At 38.8% G+C, this 17705-nt stretch overlaps 1 protein-coding gene across 1 annotated transcript in view; it reads left to right on the top strand.

Annotated features, from left to right (window-relative positions):
• Positions 1-17705, top strand: part of ccdc88ab (coiled-coil and HOOK domain protein 88ab) — a 266369-nt gene that overhangs the window by 134557 nt on the left and 114107 nt on the right. Inside the window, exon 15 of the mRNA XM_078229887.1 lies at positions 2466-3536. Coding sequence (XP_078086013.1) covers positions 2466-3536 — 1071 coding nt within the window. The remainder of the gene's footprint in view (positions 1-2465; positions 3537-17705) is intronic.

The following is a 17705-nucleotide window of genomic DNA, read 5'->3' as shown; positions in this document are numbered from 1 at the left end:
CTTTACATATGGAACAGTAAAATGAATGAAAAAGAAAACCAGGCCAAGAGGATCCGTTACACAATGAGAATGGCCAAATAACAAAATGGTTCTTGGTTACTGTAGCATTATTAAATCCTTTCCACCCTCCAAAACACATTCCCAAACCACTGGGACAAAAACCAATCTGTGTGGTAATAAACTTTTAAGTAAATAAAACCATAAATCAAATCCTAAACTCGCCATTATAAGCAAGAGGAGCAGCAAGTATTCCCTCTTACAAAGCATCCATTGACTAAACAACTTTGTTGGTGGGGCGTGTTCCCAACATATGAATTACATTATGTCATATGCCATTGAAAAGTTGCTTGTTATAACCACATAGTAAGAGCTCTAATTAGGGTATCTATTCTGAGATCATTAATTAATCCTGCCAGATTACACAATATCAAGTCTAATATAACCAGTTCCCTGGTTGGTTCCAGAATGTGATGCTCTAAGAAACTATCTCAAGCATTTTATGAGCTCCTCTTCCAGGCTACTACTGCCAACCTCATTTTTCCAATATGTAGAGTAAAACTGATGATCATTCCTATGCCTTTATCACAACCACCCCATGTTTCTTGTATACTTTGTCCTTCATTGTGGTTATTGTTTGGGGGCCTGTGGACCACTCCCACTAGTGCCTTCCTTCCCTTACTATTCCTCATCTTCACCCAAGCAGATTCAATGTCCTCCTCCCCTGAATCAAGTACATCTTAACTGTTGCATCAATGCCATCCTTGATTTAACAGTGCTACCCCTCCAACTTTCCCTTTTTTTTCTTGAATGTCATATACCCCTCATTATTCAGGACCAAATCCTTACCATCCTGCATCCAGATCTCTAATGGCTATTGGATCATATTTAATTCAATGTACACTATCAATTCATATATTTTGTTATGAATACTATGCACATTCAGATACAGAACCTTTAGTTTTGTTTTTTTTGTTACCTTTGTAACATTTAGTCTTGACTGTTGGTTTAGTCCTGGGTTTTATCCTTCTGTCCCTTCCTGTCATTCTATGACCTGCAATATCCATATTACTATTGTGTTCTCCTGCCTTGAATCTACCCCTTGATTTGCTACATCTTCACATGCTTGGTCTCGCAGCCCCCTTGTTCAGTTTAAAAACCCTTTCTACTTCCCTCGTTATGTGGCTTGCTACAACAGTCATCCCAGCTCATTCAAAATCCTTTCACTTGCATAGAGTTAAAATTTGGCCCATTGTATTCACAATACATGAATTATTTTGAATGGGAAAGACTGAATATTTCCCATTTAAATTTACATATTAGCCAAAATCGAAAGTTGGAGGTGAATGTGCAACTTTAGTTATTTTAAAGTTATAGTGTTTATTGTTAACAAAAGTAATGGAATTTAACAATAAATGTTGGCTATTTCATCCATATGAAATGTATTTGAACTGCATTAAATTTTCTTGCTTTAACTTGCAGAGTATAAATTGTCAGTGTAGACCATCTAACATTTTGCTTTACCTTCTAGCTAGTGAGTGCGTAAAAAGAGAAGAGCTGATAATTCTCTAACAAAGGTTTCGGCTAAAGTATTGAGTGAAATGTAACAAATTATCTTTAGCTCCACGATTTTTTGTCAAATGAACGTTAAATCATTAAGTAATGATATGACTTTAAATTTTTTTAAAGAAGCGAACCTGATCCACCATTCGGCGAGATCAGAATTGATGTGCAAGCTAACTCCATACACGTATCTGCACACCATATCCCTTAATACCCTCAGTTAACAAGTTTCTCAATTTCCTATTTCAAATTTACAATTGAACTATCCTCAATTGGCATTTGTGAAAAGAATTCCAAATTTCACTCCTGAAAGATCTGGTTCTAATTTTTGCACAATATCTCCTAATCCTAGGCTCCCCAACTAATGGAAATACTTCCTTTCTATCTACCCTATCTGTATTTTCTAATGTCTTAAGTTTTGATCAAATCACCTTGTATTTCATCACCAGTTACGTCTGTGTTAGTTGTCATTAATCTTTACAACAGGAAAAGTGAATGCTGAAATATGAAAAACAAACATGCTGAAAATGCATAGAAAGTCAGTAATTTCCCACATCGGATAAATAGTTGCATCATATGGCAAACAACCTTCTTTGTCAAAAAAGTGGATTGGCCTCAACTTCAGAAAAGTGGCTCCATCTATACTAATGTATGTTTTCCTATTTCTCATTTAAGCCTTTGGCTTCTGAACAAGTCTGACAAATTGGAGAAAATCTATTGCTGATAACACTGACAGGAATGAGAGTTCTATCTATTTGTCAGAGTTCTCCATAGCTGTTGTAGATAGAGTTTCTTCAAGAATAAGACATCTTGAATGGCTTTGCATCTTGTAGAAAATTTGTAACAAAGAACTAGTAATTTATACATTTGAAATTAATTTCCTTTATTACATTTGTATATCCTAGATCAAAGTATTGGAGCAAGAAAATGAACACTTGAATCAAACCATTGTATCCTTGAGGCAACGCGCACAAATCAGCGCAGAAGCAAAAGTGAAAGACATCGAGAAAGAAAACAAAATCCTCCATGAATCTATTAAGGAGACTAGTGGTAAACTAAACAAATTAGAGTTTGAAAAGAAACGAATCCGAAAGGAGTTGGAACTCTATAAAGAAAAAGGAGAACGGGCAAAGGAGCTTGAGACTGTTTTGAGTCGCTTGGAAAGAGAAAATGAACAGTTGCAGAAGAAGATAACTAGTCTCAAAATTGCATGCGAGAAGGTAGAGGTCTTGGAACAGGAGAACTCTGACCTGGAAGTGGAAAATAGAAAGCTAAGAAAGACTTTGGATAGTTTGAAAAACCTTACAGTGCAATTAGATATATTAGAGAGAGAAAACAACCAACTTGATGATGAAAATTTGCAGTTACGGAGGACAGTGGAGAATTTGAAGTCTAATGGTGTCAAGATGGCACAATTAGAGCTAGAGAACAAAGAACTAGAAAATGAGAAAGAACAGTTAAACAAGAGACTAGATTTTTTGAAGACTTGTAACAAGAAAACTGAACGATTAGAGGTAAGCTATCAAGGACTAGATTTAGAAAATCATCGGCTCCAAAAGGCTCTAGAAAATAGTAACAAAAAGATTAATCAATTGGAAAATGAACTACAGGACTTGGAAACAGAAAACCAGAGCTTGCAAAGAAACCTGGAAGAGCTAAAAATCTCCAGCAAACGGCTGCAACAACTAGAGAAGGAAAACAAACTGCTCGAGGAGGATACTGTCCAATTGGAGAAAGACAAGAAGCAGCTTGAGAAGGAAAATAGGAGATTGCGCCAACAGACTGAGGTCAAGGACTCAACACTAGATGAAAACAACATGACAATTTCCAATCTTGAAAAAGAAAATAAATTGCTTGTGAAAGAAGTCAACAAATTCAAAGATCTTTGTGGACGACTGAAAGATTTAGAAAAAGACAATAAAGAGCTAGTTAAACAGGCAACTATTGATAACCAGACTCTAGGGACATTACGAGAGGTAAGATGCTTATTTTTATAGTGGGGTGAAGAAAAAAGTAACTTGAATGTCAGAGGGAAACCTGCCCTTTTAAGGCTGAAATGGGAGGAGAGGGATGGAAAATTGTTTGGCAGTGGAAGGATTCTGGAGGTGGCAAAAATGAAGGAGGATGATCGGTCAAATTCAGAAGAAGATGGGTTGGAAGGTAAGGATGGTGGGACTTGTGGTCCAGGGAGGGAAATTGAATGGTGAGGGTGGCAATGGGGCAGTCATAGTTGAAGACCTTGTTTATACAACAGGGCGAGGGAAACGACCATTTCAGGGTATCTGATGTGAAAATTGCCAACATCAGAGCAGATGCGAAGAGACAGAAAAAAAAACGAGTCTTTACACAAACGATATGATCGAGAATAACTGAGTCATTGAGCTTGTAGCTATCAGTAGACAACTTATTAGCGAACTTGATGAAGGGAAGAGAAGAATTGAGGAAAATTTCATGCAATTCCTCAAACTTCTAGGTGCTGAAGTCATGCCAAAGCAAATATTTATATTATACTTGCTGTGATCTGGCAGGTAAGTGCCGTGCAAACCAAATCAACACCCCTTTAGGCAACAATGCCTTACAAAATGCACCCCCTCCCCCAAGGCAAATTGCTATCAATTTAGTGAGGCATACCATACACTATCTCACTTCTCGCTTCCACTCTGCTATGGAATTTCAAACTAGACATCAAATTGCTGCTTGCAGCCCCAAGACTTTTCTGGTTTAACTGGCTGAAAGAACTGCTTTCTGAAAAAACTGACACGTCACATTTTTCCTTAAGTATATTTTTTCTCTTTCATCTTTTCCCATATCCTCCTTTGAATTTTATCTTTTGTGAATATAAAAACCTTTTGTGCTCTATTTATGGCCACCATTTTCAGGTAGTAAAATTTAATAACCTTATTTATTTATGACTTTTTCCAAATTGTAAACCCCTTTTTACTTTGAAACTTAACAATTGAACACAACAAAACTTCTTAATCTCCTAATGCAAATTTCTACCCATGTTATATTTGCTTGTAGAACATCCAACTTGTTAAGTGCTGTCTTTCACACCTAGCCCCTTTGATGTCCTCAATCTTGTAGACACAGTTCCCAGCTTAACTAAATTAGTCACAGACATAAGCTCCCACGAGCCTGCTTCACAGAATACCACAGTAGACCCCAAAATTATTCCAAAGGAATGGTTTTATTTTCTCAACTGACTTTGCATTACCTACTATATTTATCTATACAAACAACTGTTAAACTAAAGGGCGCATGCAGAATTCATGAAAATATACTCAAGTATTTTGTAAACCGATTCCATTCTTCTTCTTCCAAATGTCCAAGCTCCTTGGAATTTTAAGTTCTTGATAATGCATTTGCAACTAAATTTTCTCGTCCAGCCGCATGTATAATTTGGAAGATAAATGGTTTCAGTAATAAACTCCACCTGAAAAATCTGGCATTCTGGTTTTGAAAATTTTCCCCAAATTTCAAAGGATTGTGGTCAGTATATATGATTGCCTTTGAAGAATTGCTTGCAACATAAATTTTGAAATGCTGTAAAGCTGATACTTTAGAGTCTCTTCCTTGATAGTTAAATATTTCTTCTGATGTAGATTAAAATTCTGAGAGATATATCCTACTGACTTTTTAATTCCTAGTTCTTCATCTTGTAATAACATATAGCACCAGCACCAACGTCCACATCATCGATGGCAATAGTATGCCAGGAAAGTCAATTTCGGAATCATTCATTTCTACCCCTGTTTTCCTTGTTTATCACTACCGGTATTTCCTTCTGGTTATCCTCCCTGTCAAAGTATTTTAAGCATATTAAGGATATTATTAAACTCAAAAGAGTGCAGAAGAGATTTACCAGGATGCTACCGGGACTTGATGGTTTGAGTTATAAGGAGAGGCTGGATAGACTGAGACTTTTTTCTCGAGTGTAGAAGACTGAGGGGTGACCTTATAGAGGTCTATAAAATAATGAGGGGCATAGATCAGCTAGATAGTCAATATCTTTTTCCAGAGGTAGGGGAGTCTAAAACTAGAGGGCATAGGTTTAAGGTGAGAGGAGAGAGATACAAAAGGGTCCAGAGGGACAATTTTTTTCACTAAGCGTGGTGAGTGTCTGGAACAAACCGCCAGAGGTAGGTATAATTTTGTCTTTTAAAAAGCATTTAGACAGTTACATGGATAAGATGGGTGTAGAGGGATATGGGCCAAATGCGGGCAGTTGGGACTAGCTTTGGGGTTTTTTAAAAAAGCGGCATGGGCAAGTAAGGCCAAAGGGCCTGTTTCCATGCTGTAAACCTCTTTGATTCTATATTTAAACTATTATATATAATTAGGTGCTGCTAGAACCGCTGTAGTCTTACAGCTTTCAAGCTATTGAATGCATTCTGACACTCCTGTGTCCATTGACATTTTCTGTTGTTCTTTAATAATTCAGTCAATGGAGCAACTTTATGCTAAAATTTGGCACAAACCTCTGATGAAAACCCATTTATGCCTAGAAAGCTCACAACTTCCTGTTTTGTTGTTGGCACTGGGAATTCCACAATGGCTTTTTCTTCTGCATCTCATGGAGCCACTTAACCACGTCCTACAGTTTGGCCCAAAATATATAACTTCTGCTTTCGCAAATTCATTTTTGGCCAAGTTTACAACCAAATTGGCTTTTTGCATTTGATCGAACGGTTCCCTTAAATGTTGCAAATGATCCTCCCACATTTAACTGCATATTACTAAGTCATCAATATAAATAACACAATTGCTCAGTCCTGCAATTATTTCATCGGTTTGTCTTTGAAATGTTGCTAGCACATTCTTCATACCAAATGGCATAATGTTTTGAATTGATGAAGACCATCTGACATCACAAAAACTGATATCTCTTTCACCCTTTCTGATGAGTGTACTTGCGAGTATCCTTGCAGCAAATCAATTTTTATGATAAACTCTGACTGTCCCACTTTCTCAATACAATCTCCCAACTGTGGAATAGGATATGAATCTGCTTTTGTTACTGTATTCACTTTTTGTTAATCAATACACTGTCTTTGTGATCTGTCCAATTTCAGTGCCATCATGGTGGGTGAATTCCAGTTACAATAACTGGACTCTGTCAATATGAAGCAAGAATTCCATTTATTTTGCACTTGGGCTGGGTTTACTGGATTTAGTATGTCGGGCTGTTGCCCTTTTGAAACTGAACACCACATCATGATTAGCTAAATTTCCTCAGATTGTTTTGTATGACAACATTGGCTATTTTAAATCACTTGACACCCTTCTGAAAGGTAACTTGGTATCACAGTTAGATTCCTAACCACTTCCTCATTGTTCAATTTAATTAGAGGAAAGTCAATTTCATGATCCTTCATTTCTACCCCCTTATCCTTGTTTACACTACCAGTACTTCCTTCTGGTCATCCTCCCCTTCAAAGTATCTTAAGCATATTCACAAGACGCATCCTCTGATTCTTTTTTTCTATCAAGGGTATTTAATAGTTCCAGATAGTTTGCAGTCTGGTAAGGTCCACTAAATCATGCCTTTAATGTTTTGCCCTACACTGGCAATAATACTAGCACCTTTTCCTCAATTACAAAACTGAGCCTTTGCCCTTCTATCTGCACATGCCTTAATAAATTTCTGCTGTAACTCTCCTAATTTCACTGAAATAAAAATGTCAATCTCATTCTCTCCTGAGTAATTTTTTCAAAGGCAGATCCAGCTAATTGCATTTAGGCATCCTCCACCTGTCTTTTAGATTCTTCCTCTTCCTGTTTTAACTTGGGTTTGTGACCTCGTCACTACTCAATCTGGAAACAATCCAGGATGCAAAATCTCTGACTGCATCTCAACGAACTGCTCAGCCAGATGAGTTATCATCAACCACTGTGATTCAGCTATATCATTCCCTCGGATAAAGTGAACCCCATGCAATGGGTAATTTCTCCATAATCCCAACAATCATTTCTCCTGTTTTCAATTTACCTATTGAATTTACTTTACACAATAGAACATGTTTGGCTTCTCCATCAATTCCACTGATGAATACTGCATGAATTTCCTGCAATACTCCTTCTCTGCAACAGTGCTATCCCATAACATTAAGAACTGATTTGACCCATGTCCTTTTAAAATCTTAAACTTTTCCTTCTCTTCCTTGTACACGTGGATACATGTTCCTTTTGCATATAAAATCTGCCCTTCACAATTCCCTTGGACAAGTGTGAAAACATTCCCACTTCTTTATTGCTAATCCCTTATTTTCTACTCGTACAAAAGCCATTGGCTTGCCTTGCACCAAAGTCTGAGCCGACAGTACTTATTCACCAAACTCTTCTGAGTCCCTTGCATTGCTGTAGGTCCTCCGTTTAACCCCAACAATTTGACCTTGTGTGTCCAACCTTTATTACATTGGTAACATATTGTCTTTCCTTCAGCTTTATTTCCACCTTTCCACCTTCCATCAGCTGGTATCCTTTGCTTGTTCATTATTACTAAGATTTTTACCTTCACTAGATCTCTTGCATTGGGCTACGAACTAACTATTCATTAACGTTTCAAAATGTGTTTCCTTACAATAGTCTCCCAGATATAGCTATACTAGCTAGAGTTCCCAAGACTATGGTCAAATTATTCAATTTTCCCATTATGTTCTTTAGTACCTTGCATTGGCTGAAAATGTTCAATCACAGTAAAATACTTGAAATGCATTTAAAATATCATCTTGTATGTCTTAAGCATGGTTATTTGCTTTAAATCTCTTGCTGCATTAATATGTGGGTAAATTATCATTCTTCTACCTACTGTTAGCTTTGTTGGTGTCTGTATTCTGTCTAAACTAAAATAAATCTGAAAATAATCGTTTTCATGGACTTTGCAGGGTCGATTGGGCAAGGTGTGTCTTTGTCATTTCTGGTGCTAGTTTCTTGCCAAGCGGTTGTTCAGTTTTATTATTTTTTTAGTTTCACAGTTGGATACAACTGAATGACTTATGGGCAAAGTCAATAGATGGGAGGCTGGTTTGCGTGATGGAATAGGCTATGTTCACAACCCTTTGTAGTTTCTTGGGGTCTTGGTCATAGCAGGAGCCATATCAAACTGTGATGCATCCGGAAAGGATTTTTTTTGTGGTGCATCTGTAAAAATTGGTGAGAGTCATGGCGGACTTGCCGATTTCCCTTATCCTCCTGAGAAAGTAGAGGCTTTGGTGGGCTTTCTTAACTATAGCATCAGTGTGGAGGGACCATTGTTCATAACTTTCAGTTTAGGTAGCAACATGTGGTGTAAAGGAATTGCAGCTATATGTTCCTGTTAATAATAGCTGTTGAATCATTATTCTAAATCTATCTGCTGAACTATCCTGACTACATCTTCAAATAAACCGAATCTACAATGTGTGCGATTGGTAGGTTGTATTAAGGAAACATAGAAATACAAAACCATACTACCCCTCAAGTCACTTGCTATTGTATTTCATCTGTTCATAAATAACCTGTCCAATAAATTGTGCAGGAAGCAATCCTAAGATTACAACCCTTGTGGTCTTGTTCTTGAGCCTTGAACCTCATGTTGTCTGCTCAAGACATCTATAATACTTGGACCAGATCTAGATGCATTTTCTTTCCAAAGGGTTAACCATCTGCTCTGCTATATATCCTCATGGCAACAGGGCATCGTTCGAGACTTGACTATTTTAAGGGTGTATTGATTTTTATGATCAGTGATAGGGAACGTCTTTGTATATCCAGATTGGACATATAAGGCTGCAGAAGAATTTGAAAGGCTTTATTTATTATAGTCATCAATTGACCCTCCAGAATTTTTCTAATTTCTATTGCATTATAAATATTAAGAAATGAGTACCCTTTAAATTCATATAAGCACTTTTATGGCGTCTTTAATATAATAAACTGAATCAAGTCACTTTGCATGAATATTATCAAACAGAACTTTATACTGAAAGGCACGGAGATACTGGAAAAGGCAACTAAAACCTTGTTCAAAGATGCAGGTTTAAGGAGAATCCTAAAGGGGAAGAGAAAATAATAGCACCCTCTTGTGGCCATTTGTGTAGTACATATATAAACTAAAATCAGAATAAACCAGTTCAGTTGGGTTCTAGAAAACTTCATGTGTATGCATCAATGTTTTTGTCCTGCAAAGATGTCACATCCTGGCAATGAGGTGGGATTGTGGAATTTCCCTAGCTGAACAAACTTGGGTTGAAGAAGCTTCCAGCAAATCAGCAGTGGAACTGAGGGTTTTATTTTGGTGGACTTACGAATTCAACCTTGGGGAAAAGCTGTTTATGTATATCGGTGGACTGACCTTTGAAGGTGGCTGCATCAACACTTATTATTGGACAACTGGAAATGTATATTCATGACCAAGAGTCTTTCACCAAGAATATGTGGAGCGGCTAGTTTTTCATTGCTAATAATATCCTCAAAGATCTTGATAATCCAGCTGTTAACCAGATATTAGGGGAAAGGAGTAGGGCGACATTCTTGATGGAAGTTTGCCCAGAATTATATGAAACACTTGAGAATTTGCTTGCCCCTGCTAAGCCAAAAGACACATGCTGTTGGATGTTTTGTGTAAGCTTGAACAGCACCATAATGCAGAGAGCTATCAGTTTGAAACCAATGATCAGTTGCATGGGGGGACATAGCAGATTTTATCCTGGCTTTGAAAAAAACTTCATTCATTGTAATTTTGGCGAATTTCCAGAGAGAACACTGTGGAACAGATTCGCAAATGGTTTGTCACGTTTGAGATGTGAAAAATAAAAAAAAATAGATATTCATCAGCTGGACTATTTTATCAAGTCATTTTTTCTGTGCTGTTAAAAATGGAAAATTGCTGACGTAACAAGTGGTTCAGCCAGTCACCTAATGCCTTGCAGCAGTTTCAAGGTAACAATGGCCAGTGGGAGGAAGTGTCTAGTCTAGCTGACTCCAAACAAAGGAAAACTTGAGCAAGATGTTACCTCATTCTGGTGCTAATGGCCAAAGCATTAGCAGTCCGAACACAAGTTTCAGCAAAGAGAGCTTCAGTTATGTTAACCCGACACCCATGTCTCCAAAAATGAAAGGAATCCCTACTTCAATTAAACACCTAGAATCCAGCCTTGGAAATGTACATCTTTTGCCCAATTTCGAGGAGGGATGTCACATGATCTCCACCGATCCACACTGAACTCTGGCAGTTACTGTTTGACTTTCAAATTGAACAGAACTCCAGGCAATACCCTGTGCTGTGTGCCCTCCGGCTGGTGGCAGCAGAAAGATCTCTGACCCTCATCAAACCTGCCAACTGCTGGAACCATGGAACTTTGCATTCAAATTAACTCATTCTACACTCCTCCTCCTGTTGTGCAAGTCACACTCTCGGAAGACAGAGCATTCTGCGATCAACTAACCTCCCCTCAGAAGGAAAATTCCAGTTGATTTCTGATTTCAAACTCTGGACACACGTAAAACCAATGCTTGTATTTTTTATTGTGGTTCGTCTGAACTCTTCCTTTCTACTTATCCCCCATTTTATTGTGAGAGTGTAAAAAGGGGTGGCCATTGTGAAATCCCTCGTGTGCGTGTGTGTAAAATATAAAAATAAACCTTCCCCTTTATTTTAATTTTACCTAGAATTTGCTGTACAAATCATTAGGAGACAATTGGAATGTTTCCAAATTTAAGTATTGGGGAAAATACACCACTATAAATAAAGAGGAAAATTAGAATAAAAGATAACACCTTTCTGTTGGTGGATGGGTAGAGAGTGGGGAAATCATGGCAGTTTAAATTGACTCCCCCTTCTGTTCATGACCGGTTTAATAAGTTCACAGTAAGTTGCCAAGATTGCCAAAGTTAATTTTTGACTTGGCTTGCAAAACAGCATTGTCCATAGACATGACTTTAGAAAAGTTGAGAATTAACAGCTGCTGCAGCTAAACCAACTGAAAGTCCTAACAAAGACAGCTAGTAGTAGCAGTAGTACTACAAAGTACTATTACCTGTGCTTAGGCCAACTTGGACACAAAATTGTTAGTTTCTGAAGATGGAATTCCTCATCTGCAAAAAGAATCACCTTGCCCAAGGCATGTCAGTAGAAGGTACGTGGAGAGAATGCTGGCTGAAGGAAAAGAGTCACCACACGCTCTTGTTGAACATCAGGTTGCTGAGGGATGTTTGAGATCTATACGATCCAAAGCACAAAGATCTCCAGTGGAAATTTGCAGGGCATTAGGGCTAATTAATGTTGGCTGGAGCTCCAGTAATCATGGAGCTCGACACGGGTGCACCAGTTATTGATTCGTGGTTTGCTGTATCTTAAAAAGTTGAATCAGCATCAATTTGGGAAATCACGCATTGAATTACAAAGCTATGGAGGAGAGAAAATTCCCACAATGGGAAGTGTGTCAGTCCCAGTCACATACAATGAGCAATGTGTATAATTGTGAAGGGTGTGAAATAGCAGCTTTGTTGGAAGAATCTAGTTAGCACTCAAGTTAAAGTGGAACTAACTTTTCAGTGTCAAAGTAAATTTCACATCGCAAAGCTACATGATAAAAAATGCACCCCAGGTGTTTAGTGAAACTAGTAAACAGATTTAAGGATGCAAGAGTAATCTCTGGGTTCAGAGGAATGCAAGCAGCGTTGAACAATATTCCAAGGAAAAAAGTAGAGCAAGGACTGAAAAGACTTAAGACTGAGAATATTATCGCCAAGATAGAACAGAATAATTGGGCTGTTTCTATAGTGATGGTACCAAAGGCATGGAAGTGTAAGAATATGTGATACGGTAACTAAATCAGTGTTATCCACCGAATACTAACTTGGAGGATCTGTACACAATGTTGTCAAGATGCCAGATTTGTCAAAGTTGGATCTTACCAATGCCCATTTGCAACTTGAGTTAGAAATCTGTCTCAGTCATATTTGACTATTAATACAAACAAGGATCTATTTCTGCTCCAACATTTGGAAAAACAATGAGTTCAGACAAAATGAGAAATTTTTCAAATCTAGAGTTATGGGTCGCAGAGTAGACTCAATGAATTACGTCCTATTAAGAGCAAGGTTCAAGCCTAATGAATTACTATGGTAGATTCATAACATAATTGGCAATCTTATTGCATTCTGTCCACAAATTGAGCCCAAATTACCGCCCCATCAGATTACTCTTGATCATTAGCAAAGTGATAGTAGGTGTCATCGACAATGCTATTAAGTGGCACCTACTCAACAATAACCTGCTCCCTGATGTTCATTTTGGGTTCCAACAACACCAGGTTTATTTGGTAGCAAATGCCATTAGCTTTCGGAGCGCTGCTCCTTTGTCAGATGGAGTGGAAATCTGCTCTCAAACAGGGCACGGAGACACAAAATCAAGTTACAGAATACTGATTAGAATGCGAATCTCTACAGCCAACCAGGTCTTAAAGATACAGACAATGTGAGTGAAGGGAGCATTAAGCACAGGTTAAAAAGATGTGTATTGTCTCCAGACAGGACAGCCAGTGAGATTCTGCAAGTCCAGGAGGCAAGCTGTGGGGGTTACTCATAGTGTGACATAAACCCAACATCCTGGTTTAGGCTGTCCTCATGTGTGCGGAACTTGGCTATCAGCTCCACATCATTTTGGGTTCCACCAGGGCCACTCGGCTCCCGTATACAGCCTTGATCCAAACATAGACAGAAGAGGTGAGTGTGACTGCCCTTGGCATCAAGGCAGCATTTGACCAAGTGTGGCAGCAGGGAGTGCTAGCAAAACTGGAGTCAATGAGAATCGGGGGTTGGGGGCTTTCCACTGGTTGGAGTCACACCAAGTACAGAGGAAGATGGTTGTTAGGTCAATTATTTCAGTTCTGTGAGATGGCTGCAGGAGTTCCTCAAACACATGTCCTCTGCCCAACCATCTTCTCCTGCTTCATCAATAATCTTCCCTCCCTCATAACGTCAGAAGTGGAGATGTTTGCTGATAGTTGCACAATTGTTCAGCACCATTCATGACTCCTCAGATAAGCAGTCCACGTTCAAATGCAGCAAGATCTGGACAACATTCAGGCTTTGACTGAATGAGAATCTAACCATCTCCCCATGACATTAAATGGCCATAGTTGAATCTCCAACTATCAGCAACCTAAGGATCACCATTGACGAGAAACTGAGCTAGACCAACCATTTAAGTATTGTGGTTACAAGAGCATGTCTGAGGCTGAAGATTTTGCGGCAAGTAATTTATCTTCTGACTCCCAAAGCCTGTTCACCACGTATAAGGCACAAATTGGGTGTGCAATGGAATATTGTCCACTTGCTTGGATGAGTACAGTTCCTACGGTATTTCAGGCTCATCACCATCCAGGACAAAACAACCCGCTTGATGGACACCCCACCTATCACTTTAAACATTCACTCCTGCTACTATTGATGTACAGTGGCAGCAGTGTGTATCATCTGCAAGATGCACTGTGGCAACTCGCCAAGGCTCTTTTGACAGCACCTTCCAAACTCTCAACTTTTATCGCTGAGAAGGTCAAAGAGAGCAGATGCATGGGAATACCATCATCAAGTTTCCCTCCAAACCACACACCATGCTGACTTAACTATACTGCCATTCCTTCACTGTTGGCTGGGTCAAAATTCTGAAAGTCCTTTCTGAGCAGCACTTTGGGTTGTATCTATACCTTGTGGACTGCAATGGTTGAAGAAGGTGGTTCACCACCACCACCTCAGGCAATAAATGCTGGTTTAGCCAGCAATGATGCATCCCGTGAAAGAGCAAAAAGAAAAATCCATTGAATTAACTTATAATGAAAGAATATTCTGTAGGTTTGGACAAAGGAGTGTGACAAAGCAATCGGGTTACGTAAAAGTGAATTGGCAGATGATGCAGTGCTTGTACATTAAATGTGTCCAAAAAGTTAAATGACGTGATGACTCCATACAGACAAGTGCTATGATCTCAGAGTAAGGGCTAGACTCAGAGCACTGTACTGAGTTAGAAAAGCGATCCTCCAAAAAAGCTCGTACTTGCTTGAAAATAAAGGACTAGGTTATCTTTAAAGATCAGTGTTTTGCTTTTACATCAAGTACGTAAGTGTGTCTGAAAAACGGACTTTATCAGTGGGAAGGCTAGGTTTGTACATTTGGATCATGTTTTACCTTCAGAGGTTCATGAAGAAGAAAGTTGGGAAGGTTCAATTGAGTCTGATTAATTGGATGACTGGAATACGAGTAGAGTACCAGTAATTACTCCAACATAAGTTGTGCTTGAAACCAGTTCTGATCTGAGTCAGTCAGACGTGTCTGATGAAGTTCAAGAACAAAATTAGTCTTTGTTGACGAAAGCTTCTCTTCAGACTCAGCCCAAATGTGTCATGGTCTTTTCCTAAGTTTTAAAAGTTTGGGTCAAGAAAGGTGGTATCGTCTTACAAGTAGGAAACCAGTGTTTAAGTTGGATTTGTAAATGAAAGAAAAACAAGAAATGTATGTAAGATGAACAGGATTTGAACACTCTTTATCTTTTCCATCAAATAAGGAAGAACACCCTCTTGTGGCCATTTGTGTATCTGTGTGTAAACCAGTGTTTCCCAAACTGGATACCGTCGAACCCTGGGGTTCCGTTGGACACATCCAGGGGTTCTGCTGTAGGTCAGACTGATGTATAAAATTTGAAAAATGTTACGGAGCTGGTAGTCAAATCATAGGCTGGTTTCTCCCTTTGTTGGCTGCTAAGCCTATGAGCAGTCAATGAAGCCAACTTCTGATTGGAGAAGCTGGAAACTGTGGGAAAGTAAGCCCTCAACTCCAGGGGGAGAGTGAGGAAGAAAGGAGACATCAGAATGAGGTAAGCAGCGATGATGGGAGTGGGGAAAGAAGTGGGGGAGAGAGGAGAGTATGTGTGTGTCTGTGGTCAGATTCAGTTGGTGCCAAGTGGGGGGAGGGGATCGGTGCAGTAGATAGCTAGGGAATGGTGTGGGTGGTATGAACCAAAGGCATTTCCTTTGGTCTTCCCAAACTTGAAGGAAATTTTCACTCAACCAGTACTAGAGGCCAAAAAAGCAGTGTGACAAATTGGAGACAGTGGAGGGGTCAAAAGAAGTGAAATACAATTGGGTGTTACTTTACAAGTGGAATTTGGTGGCTTTACTGGTTGTCAGGGCAGTATATCAGTGAGAAATAGTACAGAAAACCAAGGATAGATCCTTGGTGGCCTCCAGAGGTAATGGTGCAGGAAACTCAAGAGAAACCAATGTAGGTAATTCTCTGGTTACAGCTGGACAGTGAGGAAGCCTACTCAGCCGGACAACAGCCGTGAAGAATTCTTTGGCCAACGGTGACAAAGGCTGCTAACAGGTGCAGAAGAATGAGAAGAAATTGTTGTATCACTGTCACATAAGATGCTTTTATGATTGATGGGGAGCCATTTAATTACTGTAACAGGAATTGGGGGTTCAAATGTGGATTTGTTGGAACGACAGGCACAGATTTGGAAGGCAATAAAATCAATCATGTAATAAGTAATAAATGAACATGATCTCTAAACCATATGACAAGGGTGTACAAATATCTGATCTGGAAATTTATCTTCAGGGAGGAAACATTTGACCTCACCTAACTTCACTATTTGAGCTAAGAGCAATGGGTTACTAAACTTGATTTAAAAAAAACAGAAAATACCAGAAATACTCAGCAGAATTGTCAGTATCCGTGGAAAGCAAAACAGAGCATCTCTGCACAGATGCTGCCAGACCTGCTGAGTATCTCCAGCATTTTCTATCTTTATTCCAGATTTCCAGAATTTGTAGTATTTTGCTCTTTTACCAATCTTGAGAGTTGACTTCTGCAGTAACTTGTTCTTATACTTTGGGCTTGAACTTGTTGGCAAAAAAATGTATGTGGATGGCGCATGCCATCATTCAGTGCAATTGGTCAGCAAATTAAAAGGTTAAAAAGATCAACTGTGAGTTGCAAAATGTCAAACTTATTGATCGATTTACACCCACTTCTCTTTTTGCATTACACAAAAAGCTTCTCCCCTTTCGCCTCCCTATTATTTTGAAGAACTTGCTGGATTATCATATTACAGTAATTGCCTATTAAATGTGTAAGTCTGGCAATTAATAATGTTGTGGAGATGCCGACGTTGGACTGGGGTAAACACAGTAAGGAGTCTCACAACACCAGGTTAAAGTCCAACAGGTTTATTTGGTAGCAAACGCCACTAGCTTTCGGAGCGCTGCTCCTTCGTCAGGTGAGTGGAAGATCTGCTCATAAACAGCAAACAGGGCATATAAAGACACAAACTCAATTTACAGAATAATGAATAATGATTGGAATGTGAGTCTTTACAGCTAATCAAGTCTTAAAGGTACAGACAATGTGAGTGGAGAGAGCATTAGCACAGGTTAAAGAGACTTGCAAAGTCTCACTGCCTGTCCTGTCTGAAGACAATACACATCTCTTTAACCTGTACTAATGCTGTCTCCACTCACAATGTCTGTACCTTTAAGACTTGATTAGCTGTAAAGACTCACATTCCATTCATTATTCTGTAAATTGAGTTTGTGTCTTTATATGCCCTGTTTGCTGTTTATGAGCAGATCTCCCACTCACCTGACGAAGGAGCAGTGCTCCGAAAGCTAGTGGCGTTTGCTACCAAATGAACCTGTTGGACTTTAACCTGGTGTTGTGAGACTCCTTACTGAATTAATAATGTTGGCATCTTTTAATATCATGATAATTGTTAATGCATGCCGAACAACCTCTGGCCCAGATATTGAAGTGTTCTGTCTCATTCCTGTTCATGGTACATTATTCTTGAATTTCAAATGTTTATTATTTTTATTTCTATTTCTTTAAATTCAATCCTTTCCTTTTTTTTATTTCCCCTTCTGTACCTGCTTTGAGTATAATTCACCCCATAAGAAAGAAAAACTTAAGTTTATATAGTGTTTTTCATGACCACTGACATCGCAAATAATTTTAGCTATGCCAACTTCCTGAGATGAAAACCATTTTCAGATTTAAGCCCCATTGAAAGTAAACTCTGAGGTACAGGCCCCAAACAGGTGCTAATTGCAGCCTGTAATTGTCAAAGGCTGGTATATTGGACCATTCCTACAATAACTTATTTGGCC

The sequence above is a fragment of the Mustelus asterias genome, chromosome 15, assembly GCF_964213995.1.
Source record: "Mustelus asterias chromosome 15, sMusAst1.hap1.1, whole genome shotgun sequence".
Lineage (NCBI taxonomy): Eukaryota > Metazoa > Chordata > Chondrichthyes > Carcharhiniformes > Triakidae > Mustelus > Mustelus asterias.
This window is presented reverse-complemented; position numbering and strand designations above follow the sequence as displayed.